Source organism: Rhinatrema bivittatum, chromosome 2 (assembly GCF_901001135.1).
Source record: "Rhinatrema bivittatum chromosome 2, aRhiBiv1.1, whole genome shotgun sequence".
Taxonomy (NCBI): Eukaryota; Metazoa; Chordata; class Amphibia; order Gymnophiona; family Rhinatrematidae; genus Rhinatrema; species Rhinatrema bivittatum.
In genome coordinates this window covers 10,435,483-10,463,439 of record NC_042616.1, presented here as the reverse complement: position 1 = coordinate 10,463,439, position 27,957 = coordinate 10,435,483, and the positions used below count along the sequence as shown (strand labels likewise).

Genomic DNA, 27,957 nt, shown 5'->3' with positions numbered 1-27,957 from the left:
GTGGTGTATGGTAGGCCCAATAGGAGGGCATTACAGTAGTCAGTGCTGGAAAAAATTAAGGCTTGTAATACTGAGCGGAAGTTGGTAGTAGTGGTTTTATTCTTCTAAGAGTCATAAGTTTGGCGTATCCTTCTCTTATTTTATGAGATATTTAAATGGTCTCTCTCCTATGTGACTTTTCTGGTGGTTTATGAGGGTTCTCTTTCGAGTGAAGGATTTACTACACCTAGTACATTTAAATGGTCTCTCTCCTGTGTGGATTTTCTGGTGTTTTCTGAGATCTGTCTTCCATATGAAGGCTTTACTACACTCAGTGCATTTAAATGGTCTCTCTCCTGTGTGAATTTTTTGGTGTTGTCTGAGAGCTGTCTTCCACATGAAGGCTTTACTACACTCAGTACATGTAAATGGTCTCTCTCCTGTGTGGATTTTCTGGTGGTCTATGAGATCTCCCTTCCTTTTGAATGTTTTACTACACTCAGTGCATATAAATGGTCTCTCCACCGTGTGGGTTTTCTGGTGATTTATGAGATCTGACTTCCATATGAAGGCTTTACTACACTCCCTGCATGAAAAAGGTCTCTCCCCTGTATGGAGTTTCTTGTGCTTTTGGAGGGCTGTCTTCCCAGTGAAGCTTTTAGTACACTCAGTACATTTAAATGCTCTCTCCCCTGTGTGGATTTTCTGGTGGTTTATGAGGCATGTTTTCCAGTTGAAAGTTTTACTACACTCAGTGCATATAAATGGTCTCTCCCCTGTGTGGATTTTCTGGTGTTTTTTGAGATCTGTCTCCCATACGAAGGCTTTACTGCACTCAGTGCATTTAAATGGTCTCTCTCCTGCGTGGTTTTTTTGGTGGTTTATGAGACCTGTCTGCCATATGAAGGCTTTACTACACTCAGTGCATTGAAATGCTCTCTCCCGTCTGTGGATTTTCTGGTGGCGGCAGAGACTTGTCTTCCAATTGAAAGTTTTACTACACTCAGTGCATATAAATGGTCTCTCCACTGTGTGGGTTTTCTGGTGATTTATGAGATCTGACTTCCACATGAAGGCTTTACTACACTCCCTGCATGAAAAACGTCTCTCCCCCGTGTGGAATTTCTCATGTTTCATGAAACCTGACTGCCAAATGAAGGCTTTATTACATTCAGTACATTTAAATGGTCTCTCTCCTGTGTGTATTCTCTGGTGGTTTACGAGGTGTACCTTCTGATTAAAGCTTTTACTGCATTCAGTGCATTTAAAAGGTCTCTCCCCAGTGTGGATTTTCTGGTGTCTTAAGAGATATGACCGCCACATGAAGGCTTTACTACACTCAGTACATGTAAATGGTCTCACTCCCCTCAAAAGTGGTTTTCTTCCTGACTTTTTCCCACAGGTTACAATCACTAAGTGTTTCTTCTCTTTCCCTTTTCTCTGGTGGTGGTCAGAAGTGATGTGATCACTAGTACTTTGGAAGGGTCTCTCTGCTCTTGGCTGTTTCTGGTGCTCAGGGACATCTGTGAGCTCCCTGTCCCTTCCCTCACACTCAGGGACTGCATCCGGCGAGGCTCCTGCAGCGTCGCTCGGCTTCTCCTCTGATTCCTGATTTTGTTTTCTAATTTTTCTCTTCTTAGTCCCCTGGGAAACATTCTCACAGCCAGTTCCTGATTCTTTTGGGATCTGTTCCACTTTTGTAGGACGTTCTTCTCGATTCTCCTTCTTCTCCCCTTCCTGTCTGACTTCTCCATCTGCTGGATATAAAGAGAAAGCATTAATTGTGTATTAACGACTAAGGAAAGTGCCCAGTAACCAGGGATCAGGAGTCACACATTAAGCACATGGGGATCTCTGATGTTTGCAGAATTGCAGGTGGATTGATGAAAAGATTCTGTCAAGTTATGTGTGAAGTGTGATGTTGTGGCTCGGCCGTTTCCCTCTCCTCATTTAGACTTTCAGTTTAATCAGAACTGACCACCATTGGGATAAAAGTGGCCACGAGCCTTCATTGCCAGCTATGCTGGTTCTCAACTCAGCCCAGGCAGTGCATTGATCGTCCTTGGCTACGGCCTACAACCCATGGCCACTTCCAGCTGATGAGGACCCTTTCTCTAAGCACTACAGGTCACCATTTCAGGATGACTGTACCTAGTACCCCTCTGGATTGCAAACGGTGTGCCATAGCTGCCATTAACCTTAACTCGCGCTAAAGGTTGGCTGTACAATTTCTCCAGCCAGGTCACAAAAGAAGGGCCAAATGACACGGTGTGTAACGTCTGAAAGAGAAATGGCCAGTGCACTAAATCAAATGCCTTCTCTGCGTCTAGGGAGAGAAGGACAGCTGGCACCCCGTCAGTGTGCACCAGATCAATAATATCTATTATCCTCCGGACATTGTCCGCCGCTAACCGCCCCGGGACAAAACCCACCTGATCATTATGTACCAAACAGGGTAAGACCCCATTGAGTCGAGCTGCTAAGACTCTAGCAAGGATTTTAAGGTCTATGTTAATTAGCGAGATGGACCGAAAAGAACTACATTTGGTGGGATCACGGCCTGGTTTAGGTAGCACCGTGATACCTGCAGTATTAGCATCCTGTCCAATGAGCGACCCCTGTAGGAGGGAGTTAAATGAGTCCGTCAAGGGTCCCACTAGGAGATGTGAAAATTTGCGGTAATAACTACCGGTAAAACCATCGAGACCTGGGGCCTTACCGGGCTTCAAGTGTTTAATGGCAGCAAGCACCTCGTCAGGCTCAACAGGCTTATCTAGATATGCCCTCTGAGAGTCAGACAGGGAAGGCAACTGCACAGAGGCCAGATAGTCAATAATGGCAGCATCAGAAATCGCACCATCAGAGGAGTATAACTGAGCATAGAAATTTGTGAAAGCGTGCCGTATACTCTCCGACGTGGTGTTAGTAGAACCCTCTGAGGTGACTATTTTAGCGATGTTCGCCTGGGCCCTTGTAGCCCGCAACTTTTGTGCCAAATACCGCCCGACTTTATTGCCCCCCCCTCAAAGAATTTCTGTTTTAACAGAAGCATATGATGGCTAATAACTTCATCATCCATGGACCGAAGTTTATCCTTAATCTGTAGTATGCGGTGATAAACAGAGTTTGAGGAGGTGGCGCTATGCTGTTTAGTGAGGGCCCCTAATTCTGCCAGAAGGCTGTGCCTGGTTGCCTCCCGTGTCTTATTGCAATATGCTGCTTGAGAGATAAAGAGACCCCTCATCACAGCCTTAGAGCATTCCCATATTATCATGGGATTCGTATCCCCCATCTTATTTTCCTGAAAAAAGAGTGTCAGATGTGTTTCTATCTTTGCAACAAAATCCCGATGCTTGAGCAAGCCCTCATTCAGTCTCCACGGTCTGTACCCAGGTGCAGCGTCCTGTAGGTCAACTTCTAGCCATATTGGGGCATGGTCAGACCATGTAATATGATCTATCTCCGTTTTCCGTACCCTATTTTGCATCTGGGTAGAGACGAAAAAATAGTCAATCCTAGTATATGTGCCATGAGAATGGGAGTAAAAGGAATAAGATCTAGAGTGTGGATAGCTCCGTCTCCAGATATCTAACACGCACCATTTATCAAGAAAGCCCTGCCACTTAGACCTAAAACTGAGAACGGCACTAGTGCCTGTGCTGTTGTCCAAGGAGGGAGATAAGGTAGCATTAAAATCACCCCCCAATACCAAATCACCTTCTAAGTGCTGTAATAAGAGTTCATCAATGCGGTGCAGAAAGGTCATCTGATCCGTGTTTGGAAAATAAACATTGAGCAGGGATATTATATTTTTACCCACCCTAATTTTCAGGAAAATATATCTTCCTTTAGGGTCTATCAATTTAAATAACTCCTCATAAACACATGTAGCTGAGAATAAAATGCCCACCCCAGCATAGTTCTGCTCTTTAGAGCTGGCTGCCCAATAACAGGTAGGGTATGAAGGGAAGACTAGTAACCTTTCATGGTGCTTTCTGACATGTGTCTCTTGGATAAATGCTATTCCCGCCCTTTGTCGCTGAAGCTCTCTATTGAGCAACAAGCGTTTCCGCGGGGTGTTCAACCCCTTCACATTAAGGGATAAGATTTTAGTAGCCATGTCTCATAGTGAGTACAAAGTGCAGCCAACGCTATGATAATACCCCCGCTCTCAAAATAGGACCTACTAAAAACGAAAATCCCCCCAATCATCCCCTCTAATCCCAGAATACCAATAAGGCCTGTGACTCCCAGTGTGTTTCCCATCAATCCAACTGTGTCCTGCCAAGTCTCCACGGGACACCTGAAATGGAGGCCGTGAACACCCGACTCCCAACGGTCACCAGTGTGCACCACTCCTCCTCCCCCAACCCCCCACCCCGCCAAGTAGAAAAACACAAACAAGTAAGCTTGATAACTGCTTATAACCGTAACAGCTTATATAAAACAACTGTAAATCCAACGCAAAGCGCACCTGATTGTCCACTGTGCCCTGCCACGTGTGCAATAAATGGCAAGACCCTGCATTTGCAGAAAGCAATCGAAATTGCTCCATATCAGGCAGTCCAAGAGGTAAATCCTCCCCTCAGGATAAATCAGCCTTGGTCCTGCGGTGGCGAGCGGCGAAGATCAGACCGTCTCCGAAGTCTCTTCCCTCCCTTGTCCGTTCGCTGCCATCGGGGGGCCGTGTCCAGTCTATCCGGCGGTGGCGCCATCTTGGGCGCCTGAAATGACGCAGGAATCTGCGCTTTAGTAAACGCCTCTAGCCGCCTCCACTTTATTTTTAATTTTGTAAGTCACCCCCCTGAGCTTGAAATAGCAGGCCAAAGGGGAATGTCCACCGATATTTTATGTTCTTGTCCCTGAGGGCCATGGTCACGTCTCGCAACTCGTACCGCTTTTGCAACGTGACAGGGGCCAGATCTTGAAAGATGGTAACACGATGGGTTTTCCAAGTTATCTCCTTCAGTAAGCGGGAAGCAGAGTAAACTCTCTCTTTAAGCTGAAAACTGTGGAAGCAGATTACTAAAGCCCGCGGCTGCTTGTCTCTGCGCTGCCCCAAGGCACGATCCAATAATATTTCTGAAAGTGCTGGCAGAGATTCATTAGCGCTATCCTGATGTTCTGAAAGTATGTGCAGGCAAATTTGCTGGGCCACCAACGTGGCATCAGTGAACTCCTGGGTGTCCAGCACCCCCCTGATGCGTAGATTATGGCGCCAGTTCCTGTTTTCTAAATCCTCGATTTTTTCTTGAAGCGCTGTGATATCTGCACTGTGTTGTTGTAGCCCTTGAGAATACACAGTATTTACGGCCTCCCCGTGGGAGTCGACCCGAGTATCAATGTCATCCACCCGATTCCCGAGGGCTGCTAGGCCTTCTTTCACTTCTGCCACCGAGTCCATAATTTCACGTTTGTACTGCTTCATATCACCCCGGAGTTCAATAAACCATTGTCTCGCTTCCTCACGGGTGAGGGGAGTGCCCTCCGTAGCAGCAGAGGTACTTGCATTCGAATCAAGCGGTGCCAGTAAATTCTCATCAGTGCCCGCGGCACTGTCCCCGTCGGGGCCATCATCTTGTTCAGGGTCCGGGGCTAACTTGCCATAAGAATATTGCCGCAAATCTGCTGGTCTCCGCTTCGTGGCCATCGGAGCTGAAGTATAGGCAAAAGCGGGTGCTATTTAAAGAATTTTGTATAAAAAATTGCTGCGTTTGCGTTGGTTTCGGCGGGAAGAGGGCTTTCGGGGGAGCGGAACTCAGCAGCTACGCGACTGCTCTCATCGGCTGCTCAACACCGCCCCCAACAGAGAATAATTTTTAAGGTATTATGTATCATCCATAAAATTCTATACGGAGATATGATAGATTGGTTGAATACTACAATAAGATTGTTCAATAGATCCCTAGAAACCGGAGTGGTGCAGAGTGATTGGAGAAGAGCGGTGGTGGTCCCGCTTCACAAGAGTGGGAATAGAGAAGAGGCTGGTAACTGGGTGGTGGGAAAAGTAATGGAGTCACTGTTGAAAGAGAGAATAGTGAATATCTACAGTCGGGAGAATTGCTGGACCAGAGGCAGCATGGATTCACCAGGGGAAGATACTGTCAGACAAATCTGATTGACTTTTTTGACTGGGTAACCAAGGAATTGGATCAAGGAAGAGCACTCGATGTCATCTACTTGGATTTCAGCAAAGCTTTTGATATGGTCCCACACAGGAGACTGGTGAATAAAATGAGAAGCTCAGGAGTGAGTGCCGAGTTGGTGGCCTGAATTGCAAACTGGTTGACTGACAGAAGACAATGTGTGATGGTAAATGGAACTCTCTCTGAAGAGAGAGCGGTTTTAAGTGGTGTACCGTAAGGATCAGTGTTGGGACCGGTCCTGTTCAATATCTTTGTGAGCGACAGTGCGGACGGGATAGGAGGTAAGATTTGTCTTTTTGCGGACGACACTAAGATCTGCAACAGAGTGGACACGCCGGAAGGAGTGGAGAGAATGAGACGGGGTTTAAGGAAGCTGGAAGAGTGGTCGAAGACATGGCAGCTGAGATTCAATGCCAAGAAGTGCAGAGTCATGCATATGGGGAGTGGAAATCCAAATGAACTGTATTCGATGGGGGGAGAAAGCCTGATGTGCATGGAGCAGGAGAGAGACCTTGGGATGATGGTGTCTAATGATCTGAAGTCGGCGAAACAATGTGACAAGGCGATAGCTAAAGCCAGAAGAATGCTGGGCTGCATAGAGAGAAGAACATCGAGTAAGAAAAGGGAAGTAATTATCCCCTTGTACAGGTCCTTGGTGAGGCCTCACCTGGAGTACTGTGTTCAGTTCTGGAGACCATATCTCCAAAGAGACAGAGACAAGATGGAGGCGGTCCAGAGAAGGGCGACCAGAAAGGTGGATGGTCTTCATCGAATGACTTATGAGGAGAAATTAAGAATCTAAATATGTACACCCTGGAGGAAAGGAGGAGCAGACGTGATATGATACAGACTTTTAGACACTTGAAAGGTTTTAATGATCCAAAGACAACGACAACCTTTTCCGTCAGAAAAAAATAAGCAGAACCACGGGTCCCGAGTTGAAGCTCCAGGGAGGAAGACTCAGAACAAATGTCAGGAAGTATTTCTTCACGGAGAGGGTGGTGGATGCCTGGAATGTCCTTCCGGAGGAAGTGGTGAAGACCAGAACTGTTAAGGACTTCAAAGGGGAGTGGGATAAACACTGTGGATCCATAAAGTCTAGAGGACGTGAATGAAGAGTGGGTGGCTCGCAGGAATGATGGCTACTGCCTGGAGATAATACTCTTATTCAATAAACATACACACGGTTAATGCGACTCCAACATTGCTCTAAGACTCCAACATTGCTCTAAGCTTCAACAGCAAGAGGAAATGTGGAAAAAAGGATTTGCATTCACAAAAAAGCAGGGAGTAGCTTGCTTGTTACGGCAGTTACTACCCCAAACCAAATAAGCTTGATACTTCACTTTCAACAGCATAGCTCTCTGCTTCAACAGCAGGGGAGAAAGACTGATACTTCACACATATCCAGCATAGCTCTCTGCTTCAACGGCAGGGGAGAAAGTCTGATACTTCACTTTCAATGCATATCCAGCATAACTCCCTGCTTCAATGGCAGGGGGAATGAAGAAAAGTGGATCTATATACAGACAACAACCAACAAGGACTGAATTACATAGTCTGGGTAAACAAATAAGCATGGGTGTAGCTTGCTTATTGCGGCGGTTACTACCCCTAACTAATTAAGCTAGATATTTCACTTAGATGCAGTTCCAACACTTCTCTCTACATTAATGGTGAGGGTGGAAGGGAAATAGAACCAAAAGGTTACTAAGAGCCAAGAGTAACAGATAAGTATGAGGAGAAGAAAAAATAAAAGTGCGAGGTTTGCTGGGCAGACTGGATGGACCGTTTGGTCTTCTTCTGCCATCATTTCTATGTGACCTGAGATTATTATTATTATTATTTATTTCTTTTATATACCGACATTCAATCGAGATATCACATCGGTTTCCAGATAACCAAGAGAATAGGGCGTAGTCCGCCCTATTTTACATTATAACATGGTAACCAAAAAAAAAACAACAATTATAACATATTATAACAGTGGTACATGGAACAAAAGGTTATAGGATATAACAAAAGGTTATAGAAAATAACATATGTACATGAATGTGTTGTTGATAAAATAAATTTAGGATTAGGGACTTGTTGGTAAGGTAATTTAGGAATAGAGGTGGGGGGGATGAGGGAAGGGAGGGGGGAAGGTGGGGTGGGAGGAAGTAGTGGAGTGAGGGATTCAGGGGGGTGAGAAGACTGAGTATGGGATGAGGTGTGTAGATCATCAACTAAGGGACTACTCTCAATTCCGAACATCAGCTCAACCCACTTATTTATTTATTTATTTTTAATTTTTATATACTGATGTTCCTGTAAAGAATACATATCGCACTGGTTTACAAGGAACTGAACAGTCGCCTCCAGGGTGGAAATACATTAAAACAGTCGCCTCAAGGCAGAATACATTAACACAAGTATACAGGAAAACTATTAAAGAGAACTTTCATAAACTCAATTAAATGTAACTGGGAACCATAAATCAGGAACATATGTACATAGGTAGGTATATCGTCTGTCGCTTCACCAGATTTTAACTCTCAGGGAAAGCTTGAGTGAATAGCCAAGTCCACTTATGTGAAGTAAGAGAGCATGCCATATCGATTGCAGGTCCTAAATATTGGAACAAAATGCCACCAGATCTGAGATTACAGCTAGATAAGAGACAATTTCGGAAAGAACTAAAAACATGGCTGTTCCAGCAAACATATGTAGATGAGAAAAACTAATATAGGAGATTTAGAGTTTCTTAATATGTCTTAAATTTTTATTCTGTTTTACTTTTTTATCTTTTGGTAATTTTATAGTTTTAAAGATCTAGATTTTTATGTATATTTATAACATAATAATTGTATTTTTTACTTTTCCTTCTACTTTTTACTATGATTAACTGTGAACCGTTGAGATGGATCTGTCCATGCAACGGTATATAAAACTCTTTAAATAAAATAAATAAATAAATGAATAAGAGGATTGGTAAGTATAGTTTTCAGAATTTTTTGGGCTTATAAAAGTTTGGTGAAAGATGAAATTAAGGGATATACTCTTTATGGCTTGTGTGTGTGTCTGAGGTAATAAGCAAGCCAGAGATAGTTAATTCTAGTGTCTGTCTTTCCCACCCACGCAACCCTTGATTTTTAGACACGAGACACTTTCTCATTAAAAATCAGGGTCTTACCTAAATCATACTATTGTACCAGCCCTTACTGAAAGTTTAATCATCCCCTTGTAGGACACTAGCTGATTAATTAGTAAATTCACCTGTAAATTTAAAGTACCCTCATTCCAACTCCCTTAGTATCCTAAAGTTAACTAGGAACTCAATAAAACTAAGATGAAGGCAGCAGTCCAGCAGCAAGAGGGGGCTTCCCAGTCTTTTGCATTGAGTGTCACATGTATGATTTTTTACCCGCCGGTGAAAGATTGTATGTGTGCACTCGGTGCAAAGAGCTCCTGGCTCTCGGGGAACGAGTCCGATCTCTGGAGGCTAGAGTAGCAGACTTGGAGGAGCTGAGGCAAACTGAGAGGTACATTGATGAGACCTTCAGGGACATAGTAGCCAAGTCCCAAATCCAGTCTGGCAGCCCCAGTGCTGCCTTGGATCAGAAAGGTCTCCCAGTAGGAGAACATCACCCTGGTGTAGCAGGAAGTGATCCTGTAGCAAGGACCTGCTCTCCAGGTGATGTATTGTCCTCTCGCACTGAGGACAAGTCTCCCAGGGCTACTGCCCAGGAGGAAAGAGTTAGGCCGGCCATCATAGTTGGTGATTCGATTATTAGAAATGTAGATAGCAGTGTGGCTGTTGGATGTGAGGACCGCCTGGTAACTTGCCTGCCTGGTGCGAAGGTGGCAGACCTCACGCGCTACCTAGATAGGATTATAGACAGTGCTGGGGAGGAGCCGGCTGTCGTGGTACATGTGGGCACCAGCGACTTAGGAAAATGTGGGAGAGAGGTTCTGGAAGCCAAATTTAGGATTTTAGGTAGGAAGCTGAAATCTAGAACCTCTAGGGTGGCATTCTCTGAAATGCTCCCTGTTCCACGTACAGGTCCCCAGCGGCAGGCAGAGCTCCAGAGTTTCAATGCATGATGAGACAATGGTGCAGGGAAGAGGGATTCAGCTTTCTAAGGAACTGAGGAAACTTTTGGGGAAGAGGGAAACTATTCCGAAAGGATGGGCTCCACCTTAACCAGAGTGGAACCAGACTCCTGGCGCTAACTTTCAAAAAGGAGATAGAGCAGCTTTTAAACTAGAACAAGGGGGAAAGCCGACAGTCACTCAGCAGTGCATGGTTTGGAGAAATGTATCCTTGAAGGATACTAATGAAACAGGAGAGTTAGGGCATCCGAACAGAGAGGTTCCATTAAATGCAAACATAGTCCATGTGCCTATATGTAAAAAAACACCGAAGCTAATGATTTCCGAATTATCCCTAACAACTGAAAAACAGGTTAATACAAACAAAAAATACACTTTGAAATGTCTGTATGCCAATGCCAGAAGTCTAAGAAGTAAGATGGGAGAATTAGAGTGTATAGCAGCAAATGATGAGATTGACATAATTGGCATCACAGAGAGTTGGTGGAAGGAGGATAACCAATGGGACAGTGCTATATCAGGGTACAAATTATGTCGCAATGATAGGGAGGATCAACTTGGCGGGGGTGTGTCACTTTATGTCCGGGAGGGTATAGAGTCCAACAGGATAAAGATCATACAAGAGACTAAATGCTCAGTAGAATCTATATGGGTAAAAATCCCATATGTGCTGGGTAAGAGTATAGTGATAGGAGTATACTACCGTCCACCTGGACAAAATGGTCAGACAGATGATGAAATGCTAAGAGAAATCAGGGAAGCAAACCAATTTGGCAGCGCAATAATAATGGGAGATTTCAATTACCTAATCAAATAGGAGAGTCAGTGGTATACCACATAAGTGTAATCAGGAAAAAAATTAGTGGAAACCAAAATAATTTACATATTATAGCCTAAAAGGTGTCAGCAAGCCTGTTGTTGTTTCCACTAATTTTTTTGCAGATTTCAATTACCCCAATATTCAATGGGTAAATGTAACATCAGGACTTGCTAGAGACATAAAGTTCCTGGATGTAAAAAATGATTGCTTCATGGAGCAATTGGTTCAGGAACCAACAAGAGAGGGAGCTATTTTAGATTTAATTCTTAGTGGAACGCAGGATTTGGTGAGAGAGGTAAGGGTAGTGGGGCCACTTGGCAACAGTGATCATAACATGATCAAATTTGAATTAATAACTGGAAGGGGGATAATAAGTAAATCTGCAGCTCTAACACTAAACTTTCAAAAGGGAAACTTTGATAAAATGAGGAAAATATTTAGAAAAAAACGGAAAGGTGCAGCTGCAAAGGTTAAAAGTGGTCAACAAGCATGGACATTGTTTAAAAATACAATCCTAGAGGTGCAGTCCATATGTATTCCACACATTAAGAAAGGTGGAAAGAAGGCAAAACGATTACCGTCATGGTTAAAAGGTGAGGATAAAGAGGCTATTTTAGCCAAAAAAAACATCCTTCAAAAATTGGAAGAAGGATCCATCTGAAGAAAATAGGATAAAAAATAAGCATTATCAAGTTAAGTGTTAAACATTGATAAGACAGGCGAAGAAAGAATTTGAAATGAAGTTGGCCACAGAGGCAAAAACTCATAATAAAAACCTTTTTAAATATATCCGAAGCAAGAAACCTGTGAGGGAGTCGGCTGGCCTATTAGATGACCGAGGGGTTAAAGGGGCTCTTAGGGAAGATAAGGCCATTGCAGAAAGACTAAATGAATTCTTTGCTTCCCGTGTTTACTAATGAGGATGTTGGGGAGATACCAGTTCCTGAGATGGTTTTCAGGGGTGATGAGTCAGACAAACTGAACGAAATCACTGTGAACCTGGAAGATACAGTAGGCCAGATTAACAAACTAAAGAGTATCAAATCACCTGGACTGGATGGTATGCATCCTAGGGTACTGAAGGAACTAAAAAATGAAATTTCTGATCTATTAGTTAAAATTTGTAACCTATCATTAAAATCATCCATTGTACCTGAAGACTGGAGGGTGGCCAATGTAACCCCAATATTTAAAAAGGGCTCCAGGGGCGATCCGGGTAACTATAGACCAGTGAGCCTGACTTCAGTGCCGGGAAAAATAGTGGAAACTATTCTCAAGATGAAAATCGTAGAGCATATAGAAAGACATGGTTTAATGGAACACAGTCAACATGGATTTACCCAAAGGAAGTCTTGCCTCACAAATCTGCTTCACTTTTTTTGAATGGGTTAATAAACATGTGGATAAAGGTGAACCGGTAGATGTAGTGTATTTGGATTTTCAGAAGGCGTTTGACGCATCATGGTTTGGTATGGTTCCATTCCTGGAGGGATTTCCCCCTCCTCCAGGGAGTCTTGATCTTCCTCCGAGGTGTCAGTGTCCCCTAAGGTGAGGCTTTTGTCTGGGGGAGGCACATCTCTGGGAGGCCGAGAGGGGCCTAGTGGAGGCTGTGGCTGTGTCACTGGTAGTGCCGACTGCACCTGGACGAAGGTTTGCAGACCTTTAAAGAATTCCAACCAGGAAAAAGGTTCCTGGGTCCATATTGAACCCAGCGGTGTTCCCTGAGGGCCCCGTCTGAGGAGGGGCCGAGCTGGGGATAGAGAGGTGCAGAATACCATCAGTGGAGCCGGATCCCTGTACTAGTTTTGGATTTTCTAACGCTGTGCAAGCGTGTGCACAGTCCCGAACTGCTAAGGAGACAGAGAAATACTGAAGAGCAGAGCTTCCTGCAGGGGCATATGTAGTGCTGACGTCAGATTGAAATCTGACTTAGTCTCCAACTGCTATCAGGAGCACACTATATCCATTGGTCCTGAGTCCATCTGCTACACGCTAGGAGCTTCCCAGTAGGGAAATGCACATCCACCATCTGCTGGAGACGGAGAACACTGGCAGGCTGATGTCACTGCAGGGGTGTATATATATATGGATATGGGTCAATTACTGCTTTAAGAAAACTGCCCCATGTTGACGAGTAACTGGAATAAAATGGCCCAAAGAGAAAAAATGTACTTGTCAGCCAAATGTAACTGTCAGCCCAGAGACAGAACTGAGGCTGAGAACAGCATGGGAGTGCAGAGCGAATGTGAGATAAGAAGGTGCCAGGGAAGCTACAAGAACAATAAAAGTACTGAGTAAGCATAATATATGATGTCTGAGAGGCACATGAAGGAAAAGTACCAGCAAATGTAAGGGATGAGAGAGGGGAGAGGGGAAAATTGTGTGAGCCATGTTTAACAATATATAAAAGACTAATGCAAATTGAAAACAATGAGCAAACAGCATTGCACGACAAACAGTATATTCTGTAATCGGCTCCGTTTACTTCCTGGAGGAACCACAATCTCGTTCCCTTCGGTTTCCGCAATTTTAACTTTTGTATACATGCATGAAATAAACAAATCCTGCCAGCTCCTATAGATCTCTAAGCTACTTAATAAATGTTATGTTTTGAAACTGAAAGGCTGTTTGTCCTCTCTGGGGAGGAAACCGTGCCGGCTAAGTTTCAAGTGATGTCAGTTGGCTCAGTCTCCATCTGCTGGTAGAGGTGCATAACCCACTTGTTCTGGATTCATCTGATTGGATGCTATGAAATGTAGTTCTTCACTATCCTTTCCTTCAGCAGTCTCCATTAATTTTCCACCACCGAGGTGAGGCTAACTGGCCGGTAGTTCCCGTCGCCTCTTATGAAGCAGGAATACAACCGCTCGTCTCCAATCTCGTGGCACCGCTCTCGTTTCCAGGGATCTATTGAACAGGTCTTTCAGCGGAGCCGCCAGCACATCAGTGAACTCCCTTAGTATCCTGAGATGTTCCTCATCCTGCCCCATGGCCTTGTCCACTTTCAGTTTTACTATACCACTCTGGGCCTTATTCCTTTCTCTGATCTATCTTCCTTCCCTCCTCCCAGCCTCTCTCTCATACTCTTCCACCCTTCCCTCCTCCCAGCCTCTCTCTCCTCCTGCCTCCCTCTCATACTCGTCCACCTTCCCTCCTCCTGCCTCCCTCTCATACTCTTCCACCCTTCCCTCCTCCCAGCCTCTCTCTCATACTCTTCCACCTTCCCTCCTCCTGCCTCCCTCTCATACTCTTCCACCTTCCCTCCTCCTGCCTCCCTCTCATACTCTTCCACCCTTCCCTCCCTCTCATACTCTTCTATCCTTCCCTCCTCCCAGCCTCCCTCTCATACTCTTCCATCCTTCCCTCCTCCCAGCCTCTCTCTTACTCTTCCATCCTTCCCTCCTCCCAGCCTCTCTCATACTCTTCCATCCTTCCCTCCTCCCAGCCTCTCTCATACTCTTCCATCCTTCCCTCCTCCCAGCCTCTCTCTCATACTCTTCCATCCTTCCCTCCTCCCAGCCTCTCTCATACTCTTCCATCCTCCCAGCCTCTCTCTCATACTCTTCCATCCTTCCCTCCTCCCAGCCTCTCATATACTCTTCCATCCTTCCCTCCTCCCAGCCTCTCTCATATACTCTTCCATCCTTCCCTCCTCCCAGCCTCTCATATACTCTTCCATCCTTCCCTCCTCCTGCCTCTCATATACTCTTCCATCCTTCCCTCCTTCTGCCTCTCTCATACTCTTCCATCCTTCCCTCCTCCTGCCTCCCTCTAGAGCCTATCCCTTCCCTCCCCACTCTCTCCATCTACTCCCTTCCTTCCCTCTGTGCCTCCTCCATCCTCTTCCTTCCATCCCTCCCTGTGCCTCCCTCTCCATCTTCTACCTTCTTTAGTCTCTCTCCCTCTTATTCCTTCATTCCTTCTCTCCCTTCACCCTCTTCCTTTCTGTTTTTAACTTTCTTCTCTGCCTTTCCCTTTCTCCTCCTTTTATCCTCCAGCCTCTGTCTCCTGAAACCTCTCCCCATTCCTCACCCTGGAGCTCCACTGAGAGTTCTGTTCAGTCATCAGTAGGATTTCCCATTCAGATCAACACCCCCCCTCCCCCAAACAACCCCTCGAGGTTTCATTCCACCCATCCACTCTCTGGGGTCCTCACATCCGCCTCCATTTACTCCTAGTCAGCTTCACCCCTTCATCCCCTCTCATCTTGTTACTAATCCAAAGCACGTGAGCTTCACAAAGAGGGAGATCAGGGCGTTACCACCACACACCAGCAGCGAGCACTGATAGCCAAGGCTCCTTCACAGAGCCCGACGTGGTCCATCCTCCTCTGCCTTGGGCTTTCTTTCCACACAGCTCAGTTATTCTGACATCTGTGATGGGGACATTAGTGGAATCATTGCTACAGTTAAAGACTGAGAAATGTCAGCAGATTACAGGGTCTGGGGAAGCTTGGGCTCACCGAGTGTAGGCCAGGCCCTTCCAAGCTCATCGGCTTCTCTGATTGAATAATTAGGGAATGAGATCAGGGAAGAGCATGGGATGTTCTGCACTTTTATTTCATTCAGGCCTTTGCTGCTGTTCCCCAGAGGGAATTCAATAAAAAGCAGAAACGTTTAAGGGCGGGAAGAGAAACCATACGAGCCCATGTTTGTAACCCTGCTTAGAGAACGGGAGGAGGCGCTGTCTCTGATATAAAGGGGAGGGAGCCGGGAATACACACAGGGAGGTCTTAGGGTCCCATCTGCTCCCATCCTAAAGCAGAGGGAGAGCTGGGCAGCTCCTGATTATGTTCTGAAATTTCTGGAGTGAAGGAAAGCCAGGAAATAAAAATCACAAATGACCCTCAGTAAATCAGGCCCTGTGTCTGATAAAGATTCAGATAACACAATCCTTACCCAGGGAGAGCAGGGTCTCATAATTCTCCTTCATCACCTCCCTGTAAAGCTCCTTCTGCCCTTCATCTAAATACCCCCACTCCTCCTGGGAGAAATAGACAGCGATGTCCTCAAACGTCACCTGCACCTGAAACACAAACCAGAAACACTCAGAGACACGAGGAGGGGCTCAGCGTGCATTAGATCTCAGCTGGATTTATTCTCATATTTATCTGAAGAAACATAAGAGAGGCCATGCTGGGTCAGACCAATCTTCCAATGAGCTCAGCCTCCTGCCTCTCAATGACTGATCCATGTCACTTGGAAGACCCGGTGTTGTGCTTTGTGTAGTTCTGTGACATAGAAACATAGAAATGACAGCAGAAGAAGACCAAACGGCCCATCTAGTCTGCCCAGCAAGCTCTGCACTTTTTTTTTTCTCATACTTATCTGTTTCTCTTGGTTCTTAGTAACCTTTTGGTTCTATTTCCCTTCTACCCCCACCATTAATGCAGAGAGCAGTGTTGGAACCACATCTAAGTGAAATATCTAGCTTAATTAGTTAGGGTAGTAACCGCCGCAATAAGCAAGCTACACCCATGCTTATTTGTTTACCCTGACTATGTAATTCAGTCCTTGTTGGTTGTCTGTATATAGATCCACCTTTCTTCATTCCCCCTGCCATTGAAGCAGAGAGCTATGCTGGATATGCGTGAAGAATCGGTCTTTCTCCCCTGCTGTTGAAGCAGGTTTATGCTGGATATGCATTGAAAGTGAAGTATCAGGCTTATTTGGTTTGGGGTAGTAACCGCCATAACAAGCAAGCTACTCCCCGCTTTTTGTGAATGCAATCCTTTTTTCTACATTTCCTCTTGCCGTTGAAGCTTAGAGCAATGTTGGAGTTGCATTAACCGTGTGTATGTATATTGAATAAGGGTATTATCTCCAGGCAGTAGCCGTCATACCCGAAAGCCACCCACTCTTCATTCACGTCCTCTAGACTTTATGGATCCACAGTGTTTATCCCACGCCCCTTTGAAGTCCTTCACAGTTCTGATCTTCACCACTTCCTCCGGAAGGGCATTCCAGGCATCCACCACCCTCTCCGTGAAGAAATACTTCCTGACATTGGTTCTGAGTCTTCCTCCCTGGAGCTTCAAATCGTGACCTCTAGTTCTGTTGATTTTTTTTTACGACTGAAAAGGTTTGTTGTTGTCTTTGGATCATTAAAACCTTTCAAGAATCTGAAAGTCTGTAACATATCACCTCTGCTCCTCCTTTCCTCCAGGGTATACATATTTAGATTCTTCAATCTTTCCTCATAAGTCATTCGATGAAGACCTTCCACCTTTTTGGTCGCTCTTCTCTGGACCGCCTCCATCTTGTCTCTGTCTCTTTGGAGATACGGTCTCCAGAACTGAACACAGTACTCCAGGTGAGGCCTCACCAAGGACCTGTACAAGGGGCTAATCACTTCCCTTTTCTTACTCGATATTCCTCTCTCTATGCAGCCCAGCATTCTTCTGGCTTTAGCTATCACCTTGTCACATTGTTTCGCCGACTTCAGATCATTAGACACCATCATCCCAAGGTCTCTCTCCTGCTCCATGCACATCAGGCTTTCTCCCCCCATCGAATACAGTTCATTCAGATTTCCTCTCCCCATATGCATGACTCTGCACTTCTTGGCATTGAATCTCAGCTGCCATATCTTCGACCACTCTTCCAGCTTCCTTAAACCCCGTCTCATTCTCTCCACTCCTTCCGGCATGTCCACTCTGTTGCAGATCTTAGTGTCATCCGCAAAAAGACAAACCTTACCTTCTATCCCGTCCGCAATGTCACTCACAAAGATATTGAACAGGACCGGTCCCAACACCGATCCTTGCGGTACACCGCTTGAAACCGCTCTTTCTTCAGAGAGAGTTCCATTTACCATCACACATTGTCTTCTGTCCGTCAACCAGTTTGCAATCCAGGCCACCACCTCGGCACTCACTCCTAAGCTTCTCATTTTATTCACCAATCTCCTGTGCGGGACTGTATCAAAAGCTTTGCTGAAATCCAAGTAGATGACATCGAGTGCTCTTCCTTGATCCAATTCCTTGGTTACCCAGTCAAAAAAGTCAATCAGATTTGTCTGACAGGATCTTTCCCTGGTGAATCCATGCTGCCTCTGGTCCATCAATTCTCCCGACTGTAGATAGTTCACTATTCTCTCTTTCAACAGTGACTCCATTACTTTTCCCACCACCGAAGTGAGGCCAACCGGTCTGTAGTTACCAACCTGTTCTCTGTTCCCACTCTTGTGAAGCGGGACCACCACCGCTCTTCTCCAATCACTCGGCACCACTCCCGTATCTAGGGATCTATTGAACAGGTCACACAGCGGACCCGCCAGCACATCTCTGAGCTCCCTCAGTATCCTGGGACAATTATTATTTTGCAAGTAATACAGGGATAAGATTCCAGGTCCAAATCTACTGGCTGGCGACGGACTTTATAAAACTCATGCTAATTACAGAACTGACAAACATGGAAAAGGAAGCTGGAAAACTGCTGAAGAGCTGAGAACAGTGAAAGAGGAATTGTAAGATGTGTAAGATGTGCAGACCTCCAAGGACTCAAAGACCTTTCCTTATTCACGGAACCAACAACAACCGGAGAGTCAGACCATTGTGAAGACGCAACAATGGCAGAGCATCTCCAAACAAGGCAAAGAGGAAACGTTCAGAGAAATAGCCCAGCATACGCCTCCCCTGTCTATACATCACTTGTAACCAGGGAGAAAAGATATAACAATCCCAGTCTGTGAAACTATGGAGGAGCCACCATCATGCCAAAGCAAGCATGGGTGCAGACTGACCACCTGGCCTCCCCGTCCATCTGATCCACGAGAAGCAGTCTGGCCAACTGCCAGCAAGTCCTGACACACTGTTTGCAAGAATAATACGGAACAAACTTTGCTTTCTGGTTATCTATCCCATCTCCAACGATCCCTACTAAATGTAAAATATCTATATTCCTGCATAATCACGTGCCAGCAGCTGATTAGGGCTGTAATTTGTATATCTGTAGTCGTTATAAATAAAATATTAGCTTATGTAGGTGACTTTCTGCCTCTAAAAATTATTTGGTTTCATTTGCAAGTCTGATTGCATATTCCGGCATTCTTACCACCCAGAGCTAATTCCCCTACAAAACTGGCAACACCAGAAGATCCTGATGGGGAGATCCCTTCCTTATTGCTGCTCACCCCCAGAAGCCGATCCTCAAACCCATCCAACCTTCTTCAAATCCACCTATGCCACTGGTATTAATCACATCTTCAGGCAACAAATTCCAGAGTTAAATTCTGCATTGACTGAAAAAGATTTCTTTACATTTGTTTTAACATAAAGAAATCTTTTCAAGGCAAGTCTCCTGGTGCTTGTACTATTTGAAAGGGTAAATAACGATCCCCTCGTTACCTGTCCCACTCCCCTCATGATTTTATACAATTTCTCATTTCCCCTCTCAGTCATCTCCTCTCCGTGCAGGAGACCCCTAACCCGTTTATCCTTCCTTCATGAGGAAGCTCTTCCATCACTGTAATCATTATTGTTGCCTTTCTCTGTACCTTTTCTAGTCCCACTACATCAGTGGTCAGCAACCTAAGGCACAGATGCCATCAGTGGCATGCAAAGCTATTTTGGGGAGCACGGCAGCACAGCATGGCATTGAATAGCAGATGAAGAGAGACATAGACTACTGCCAGTATCAGTGCAAGCAGGCAGCCCCCCAGCTGCATAGGCTTCCTACAGTTTGGCGATACTTACCCTCCCATCCTCATTGCTGGCAGCAGGAGTCATATTTAATAGAATGTCATATGACTTTTGATCTATCCTGCGTCTGAAGAAGCAAGGAACCTTTGCATTGCGAGCAGATCCAGAAACGTAAGGCCCCAGCAATCCACTACTAGCTGACATGCCTTGTTTGACAATTCCCATTCTCCTGGATCCAAACTGTCTGATGAGCTCGGCTCTCACATTGTCCTTTCCTGCAATGTGTGAGGCTGAGATTTCCTCAAGTTGGGCTATTTCCTGCAACACTTGCTGGCTCTTGGTTCCTCCCTGCCAATTGATGTAAGCCACTGTTGCATTGTCTGACATTATCTGGATGGCTCAACTCTGCAATCGGTCACCGAATTGTAAGCCTGACAACCAGACCACACGGGCTTCCAACCGACTGATGCTCCAGAGACTGTTCTGTACTCCAGCACTCTTGCGCTGTCATCTCCTGGCAGTGAGCTCTCCAACCCTGGAGGTTCGGATCTGTCGTGAGTACTAGCCAGTCCCAGGATCTTAGGGAAACCCCCTTTCTTAAATGATCCACTTGTAACCACCACTGCAGGTGAAATATTTGTATGCTAATGCCAGAAGTATAAGAAGTAAGATGGGAGAATTAGAGTGTCTAGCAGTGAATGATGACAGACGTAATTGGCATGTCAGAGACATGGTGGAAGGAGGATAACCAATGGGACAGTGCTATAATCGGGGTACAAATTATATCGCAATGACAGAGAGGAGCTCCCAGGAGGGGTGTAGCGCTTTATGTCCGGGATGGCATAGAGTCAAACAGGATAAACATACTGTATGAGACTAAATGTACAATCGAATCTTTATGTGTGTTGGGGAAGAGTATAGTGATAGGAGTATATACCGTCCACCTGGCCAAGATGGTGAGACGGATAGTGAAATGCTAAGAGAAATTAGGGAAGCTAACCAAACTGGTAGTGCAGTAATAATGGGAGACTTCAATTACCCCAATATTGACTGGGTAAATGTAACATGGGACTTGCTAGAGAGATAAAGTTCCTGGATGGAATAAATGATAGTTTTATGGCGCAATTAGTTCCAGAACAGATGAGAGGGGGAGCACTTTTAGATCTAATTCTTAGTGGAGCACAGGATTTGGTGAGAGAGGTAACGGTGGTGGGGCCGCTTGGCAATAGTGATCATAATATGATCAAATTTGAATAACTTAATATTTGGGTACTTGCCAGATACTTGTAGCCTGGATTGGCCACTGTTGGAAACAGGATGCTGGGCTTGATGAATCATTTGTCTGACCCAGTATGGCAATCTATTATGTTCTTGTATGCAGACCTCAATTGGTAGGTAAAGCTGAATCGAATAGTCCTGAGCAACGAGACAGCAGAGGCCACATATATGCCCTCGCCCATGGCATCACCTCTAGGGTCAATGCAATCAGAGTACCTGTAGATAAGACTATACTGTCGGACATATTGTGTTTGTTAATAGACACACCTGCGCCATCAGCTTCTGAATACGGCCCTCTGCAGGAACATCCAGCCCTGCTTCGTGTCGAACAGAACACCAAGATAACTAGTGACTCTGATGGCTGAAGACTGCTCTTGGCCAGGTTCACCACCCAACTTAGCTTCTGCAACAAGGAGATCACCTTGGGCAAGACCCGGAAGCTCTCTTCCAGATTCATGGCCCAAATCAGCCAGTCTTCTAGGTCTGAGAATCTAATCCTTTCCCAATTCCACCGCCACCACACCATGACCTTGGAAAAAGTTCTGCGCACAGTGGCCAAACCAAAAGGTAGTGCTTGAAAATGATGACGACACCCCAAAACCGTGAAAAGTAGAAATCGTTGATGCTCTAGCCGAATGGGAATATGCAGGGATGCCTCGGAACAATCCAGAGACATCAGAAACTCCCCCCGACTGTACTGCCATTATCATTGAGCGCAAGGTTTCCGTGTGAAAATGAGTCACAAGCACATGATGGTTGACCCTCTTGAGATCTAGGATGGGACAAATAGAGTCCTCCTTCTTGGGCACAATGAAATAAATTGAATCTCGGCCCATATCTTCTTGAGACGTGGGCACTGGAACCACAGCCCGCAGGCTGAGGAGTCTCGACAATGTACACTCCACTGCCTGTCTCTTCTGCGGAGAGTTGCAGAGAAACACCAAGAAAACTTTCCGAGGAACACAGCGAAGCTCCAGTGCATAGCCATCTCTTATCACCTCCAGAACCCAATGGTCTTACGTGATTTCAACCCAACTCAGATCAAAAAAAAAAAAAAAAGTGGCGACCCCCTATCTCCTGTTCCTGGGGGTGTGTCAGCACACCTTCATTGGGAAACTCGGGGGGCTCCACTACCCGAGCCTGCACCCTGTCTGGGCTGCCTGGGATGAAAGGACAGAGGCGTACCCAAAGGTTGAAACCTCTGAAAGGCCACTCCTCTGTAGAATTGAAAACGTTTATATCTCCTGGCACGACCTCTTATGCTGAAAGAGCGTGGCGTCTATTTCTTATCTGCTGCAACCAAAGAACCTTGGACTCACCCCACTTATTTTCCATTTTCTCCAGCTTGCTGCAAAACGAGAGCAATCCCTTATAAGGCAATTTCATAAGATTAGATTTCAAAATTGAATCGTTGACCAATTTCTCAGCCTTAACTGAAGCCTGGCTGCTATTACTCTGGCCGAAGTGTGGGCCAATTCGCAGCTTGCGTCTGCCAAAACGGCGACTGCTGGCTCCATAACTACCCTGGAGTTCACCCCCAGAGAGTAATCAACCGCCTGAGAGAGAAGCAAACAAGAACGAGCCACCAGCAAGAAGCGATCTGAAAAGTCCTTGCAACCGCTTCAAGTACTAGTTTAAGGATGGCCTCAATCCTTCTATCGAGTACATTCTTCAAGGCCGCTCCTCCTTCCATGGGAACAGTTGTCCACTTGGAGACTTGAGCATACAAGTGCATCCAAATTGGAAAACATAAACACTCTCTTCACCACTGGATCCAGAGGTTACAGGCCTTCCAAAATCCAACCCCCTTTGAAATTAGCCTCTGGGGCGCCCCACTCAAGATCAATCAAATTCTTGAATGGCCTCCATCACAGGGAAAAAAATCAAGAGGCTTTACACAAGGAAATCAAAATGGGATTTTTTCTTGGCTCAGACATAGAATCTGTTCTGGGTATTCCCAGCATTTGCAAGGTCTGAGAAATCAGGGCCAGCAATTCATCTCTATGAAAGAACCATAGCAGAGTCCTAATCCCGGGGTAATTTCTCCATCCTCTAGACAGTCAGGATCAGCATCATCCGCCCATTCAGATCCCCATTGGGCAGACCAGCTGCCGTTTTAGGCGTACTCCACGGCTTAACAGTGGGACCAGGCAGAGAGGTCCCCAGCTGTGACTCTGCCCTGGGAGCATTAGATGAGGCAGAGGACTGCGCCTGAAGAAAGGATTGCAATCCCTGGAAAAATTCTACCCATGAGAGAGTAGAAGTATCCAAACCAGGAGATACCTGAGGCATACTCACTGAGCTACCATCCCTTGCTGAACACCCAGTTAGGGGAGTTCCAAGATCAGGTGGCCCTCCTGATAAGTCTTTACCCAGACTTCATCTGACTAGGATGAACCAGGCTTAGTGAAATCAGAGGAAGATAATTCTCCCTGAGCCTCTAAACAGCGCTGGCAGAAGTTAGCAGGCACTCCTGGCTAAGACGCCCAGATACGACAGGCTGCATAGTATAGTAGAAAGACTAGGGGGCACTCCATGAAGTTAGCATGGGGCACATTTAAGACTAATCAGAGAAAGTTCTTTTTACTCAACGCACAATTAAACTCTGGAATTTGTTGCCAGAGGATGTGGTTAGTGCAGTTAGTATAGCTGTGTTTAAAAAAGGATTGGATAAGTTCTTGGAGGAGAAATCCATTACCTGCTATTAATTAAGTTGACTTAGAAAATAGCCACTGCTATTATTAGCATCAGTAGCATCTGATAGACAGTTTTCGGGTACTTGCCTGGATTGGCCACTGTTGGAAACAGGATGCTGGGCTTGATGGACCCTTGGTCTGACCCAACATGGCAATTTCTTATGTTACACAGGGAGAACTCACTGGGTACAATGAGCTTCTAAGAGGTCAGGAAGAGTTTTGTGTCCTAGGCACAGTATCCCATGTAGAGTTACTGTTACCATCCATTGTCAGACATGTCAGGAAGCAGAAACTGAGCAGGGGAGCTGCTGCTGTGCAAGGCAGGAGAAGTAGGAAGAAGAGCCTGAGGGGCTGCAAGGAATGGATTGAGCAGGTGGGGGGATGGGAACAGTCCCAGGCTGCATCCCCTGCCCCCCTCCTGCCAGTCTCCTACCTGCTGAGCAGAAAGCCCTGCAGCCATTCTCCTGCCCCTTCTCCAGAGCAGGATTTCCAGCCCTGGCTCCCTCCCTGCACGGTCCCTGGGGTGGGGGATGGGATCAGTCCCAGGCTGCATCCCCTGCCCCCCTCCTACCTGCTGAGCAGAAAGCCCTGCAGCCATTCTCCTGCCCCTTCTCCAGAGCAGGATTTCCAGCCCCGGCTCCCTCCCTGCACGGTCCCTGGGGTGGGGGATGGGAGCAGTCCCAGGCTGCATCCCCTGCCCCCCTCCTGCCAGTCTCCTACCTGCTGAGCAGAAAGCCCTGCAGCCATTCTCCTGCCCCTTCCCCAGAGCAGGATTTCCAGCCCCGGCTCCCTCCCTGCACGGTCCCTGGGGTGGGGGATGGGATCAGTCCCAGGCTGCATCCCCTGCCCCCCTCCTGCCAGTCTCCTACCTGCTGAGCAGAAAGCCCTGCAGCCATTCTCCTGCCCCTTCCCCAGAGCAGGATTTCCAGCCCCGGCTCCCTCCCTGCACGGTCCCTGGGGTGGGGGATGGGATCAGTCCCAGGCTGCATCCCCTGCCCCCCTCCTGCCAGTCTCCTACCTGCTGAGCAGAAAGCCCTGCAGCCATTCTCCTGCCCCTTCCCCAGAGCAGGATTTCCAGCCCCGGCTCCCTCCCTGCACGGTCCCTGGGGTGGGGGATGGGATCAGTCCCAGGCTGCATCCCCTGCCCCCCTCCTGCCTGCTGAGCAGAAAGCCCTGCAGCCATTCTCCTGCCCCTTCTCCAGAGCAGGATTTCCAACCCTGGCTCCCTCCCTGCACGGTCCCTGGGGTGGGGACACTTTGGACTGCGCTGGGTGAAGGCGCTGTTTCCCTGTTGATGACAAAAAAAGAAAAGGGAGCTGCTCGGCTTCCTCCTCCTCTCACAACTTCCAGGAGGATTGTAGCCAATCAGTGCCAGAGAGCCGGGATCTTCTCTTCCCGCCTATAGGATTGTGGCCAATCAGTGCCAGAGGGGCGGGACCTTCACGCCCGCTCTTAGGATTGACCAATCAGCGGCAGAGGGCGGAGTCTGGTTGCTGAGCGCCCGCACCCTGCCCGGTGAGAGCGCAGATTCAGACTCCGATAACTTTATTGGCAGGACAATCCGACATCTGTTGCCATAGTAACGCAGAGAAGGATTGAAATAAAAAGGAGAAGCCCAGGAAAGAATTAGAAAATCACCAAGTTTTATGTGTCCTGTGGCGAGGGGGGGGGGGGGGGGTGTTCTATAATTAGGCAGGGGGAGGCGGCAAAAAATGCCCCTCTCAGAACGCTGCTGTGGCATCTGCCTCACACTAACTGCCCCTACTGCGGCTGCCGACCCAGGTCAACGGTGGAACAAGAGAGGAGAGGCACCGGCGGCTGAAGGGAGGAGAGACACTGCCGTCAAGGGCCAGGCCGGCAGCAGCTGAAGAGAGGAGAGACACTGCCTTCAGGGGCCGGGCCGGCGGCGGCTGAAGGGAGGAGAGACACTGCCGTCGGAGACCAGGCCGGCGGCGGCTGAAGGGAGGAGAGACACTGCCGTCGGGGGCCAGGCCGGCGGCGGCTGAAGGGAGGAGAGACACTGCCATTTGGGGCCAGGCCGGCGGCGGCTGAAGGGAGGAGAGACACTGCCGTCAAGGGCCAGGCCGGCAGCAGCTGAAGAGAGGAGAGACACTGCCTTCAGGGGCCGGGCCGGCGGCGGCTGAAGGGAGGAGAGACACGGCCGTCGGAGACCAGGCCGGCGGCGGCTGAAGGGAGGAGAGACACTGCCGTCGGGGGCCAGGCCGGCGGCGGCTGAAGGGAGGAGAGACACTGCCATTTGGGGCCAGGCCGGCGGCGGCTGAAGGGAGGAGAGACACTGCCGTCGGGGGCCAGGCCGGCGGCGGCTGAAGGGAGGAGAGACACTGCCGTCGGAGACCAGGCCGGCGGCGGCTGAAGGGAGGAGAGACACTGCCGTCGGGGACCAGGCCGGCGGCGGCTGAAGGGAGGAGAGACACTGCCGTCGGGGGCCAGGCCGGCGGCGGCTAAAGGGAGGAGAGACACTGCCGTCGGGGGCCAGGCCGGCGGCGGCTGAAGGGAGGAGAGACACTGCCGTCGGGGGCCAGGCCGGCGGCGGCTGAAGGGAGGAGAGACACTGCCGTCGGAGACCAGGCCGGCGGCGGCTGAAGGGAGGAGAGAGACACTGCCGTCGGGGGCCAGGCCGGCGGCGGCTGAAGGGAGGAGAGACACTGCCGTCGGGGGCCAGGCCGGCGGCGGCTGAAGGGAGGAGAGACACTGCCATTTGGGGCCAGGCTGGTGACGGCTGAAGGGAGGAGAGACACTGCCGTCGGGGACCAGGCCGGCGGCGGCTGAAGGGAGGAGAGACACTGCCGTCGGGGACCAGGCCGGCGGTGGCTGAAGGGAGGAGAGACACTGCCGTCGGAAACCAGGCCGGCAGCGGCTGAAGGGAGGAGAGACACTGCCGTCGGGGGCCAGGCCGGCGGCGGCTGAAGGGAGGAGAGACACTGCCGGCGGTGGCTGAAGGGAGGAGAGACACTGCTGTTGGGGGCCAGGCTGGCGGTGGCGGCGGCTGAAGGGAGGAGAGACACTGCCGTCGGAGACCAGGCCGGCAGCGGCTGAAGGGAGGAGAAACACTGCCGTCGGGGGCCAGGCCGGCGGCGGCTGAAGGAAGGAGAGACACTGCCGTCGGGGGCCAGGCCGCCGGCGGCTGAAGGGAGGAGAGACACTGCTGTCAGGGGCAGGCCGTCAGCAGCTGAAGGGAGGAGAGACACTGCCGTCGGGGGCCAGGCCGGCGGCGGCTGAAGGGAGGAGAGACACTGCCGTCGGGGGCCAGGCCGGCGGCGGCTGAAGGGAGGAGAGACACTGCCGTCGGAGGCCAGGCCGGCGGCGGCTGAAGGGAGGAGAGACACTGCCGTCGGAGACCAGGCCGGCGGCGGCTGAAGGGAGGAGAGACACTGCCGTCGGGGGCCAGGCCGGCGGCGGCTGAAGGGAGGAGAGACACTGCCGTTGGGGGCCAGGCCGCCGGCGGCTGAAGGGAGGAGAGACACTGCTGTCAGGGGCAGGCCGTCAGCAGCTGAAGGGAGGAGAGACACTGCCGTCGGGGGCCAGGCCGGCGGCGGCTGAAGGGAGGAGAGACACTGCCGTCGGGGGCCAGGCCGGCGGCGGCTGAAGGGAGGAGAGACACTGCCGTCGGAGGCCAGGCCGGCGGCGGCTGAAGGGAGGAGAGACATTGCCGTCGGAGACCAGGCCGGCGGCGGCTGAAGGGAGGAGAGACACTGCCGTCGGGGGCCAGGCCGGCGGCGGCTGAAGGGAGGAGAGACACTGCCGTTGGGGGCCAGGCTGGCGGCGGCTGAAGGGAGGAGAGACACTGCCGTCGGGGACCAGGCCGGCGGCGGCTGAAGGGAGGAGAGACACTGCCGTCGGGGACCAGGCCGGCGGTGGCTGAAGGGAGGAGAGACACTGCCGTCGGAAACCAGGCCAGCAGCGGCTGAAGGGAGGAGAGACACTGCCGTCGGGGGCCAGGCCGGCGGCGGCTGAAGGGAGGAGAGACACTGCCGGCGGTGGCTGAAGGGAGGAGAGACACTGCTGTTGGGGGCCAGGCTGGCGGTGGCTGAAGGGAGGAGAGGACACTGCCGTCGGAGACCAGGCCGGCAGCGGCTGAAGGGAGGAGAAACACTGCCGTCGGGGGCCAGGCCGGCGGCGGCTGAAGGAAGGAGAGACATTGCCGTCGGAGACCAGGCCGGCGGCGGCTGAAGGGAGGAGAGACACTGCCGTCGGGGGCCAGGCCGGCGGTGGCTGAAGGGAGGAGAGACACTGCCGTCGGGGGCCAGGCCGGCGGCGGCTGAAGGGAGGAGAGACACTGCC

General features: G+C 48.8%; 1 protein-coding gene across 2 annotated transcripts; it reads right to left on the bottom strand.

Moving 5' to 3' along the window:
- Window positions 1-56: 56 nt before the first annotated feature.
- LOC115083519 (gastrula zinc finger protein XlCGF26.1-like) lies at window positions 57-15,992 on the bottom strand. 2 transcript variants are annotated; one of them, XM_029587395.1, is made up of 2 exons: window positions 15,939-15,992; window positions 57-1,736 (listed from the first exon to the last, which is right to left on the bottom strand). In XM_029587395.1, exons 1-2 carry the CDS (start codon window positions 15,970-15,972, stop codon window positions 136-138), a joined length of 1,635 nt encoding a protein of 544 aa, XP_029443255.1. In that variant the 5' UTR covers window positions 15,973-15,992; the 3' UTR covers window positions 57-135. The 2 variants fall into 2 exon arrangements, with proteins under 2 accessions (XP_029443255.1, XP_029443256.1); XM_029587396.1 differs by having other exon boundaries at window positions 57-1,733; window positions 15,939-15,975.
- Between the last annotated feature and the right edge of the window lie 11,965 nt (window positions 15,993-27,957).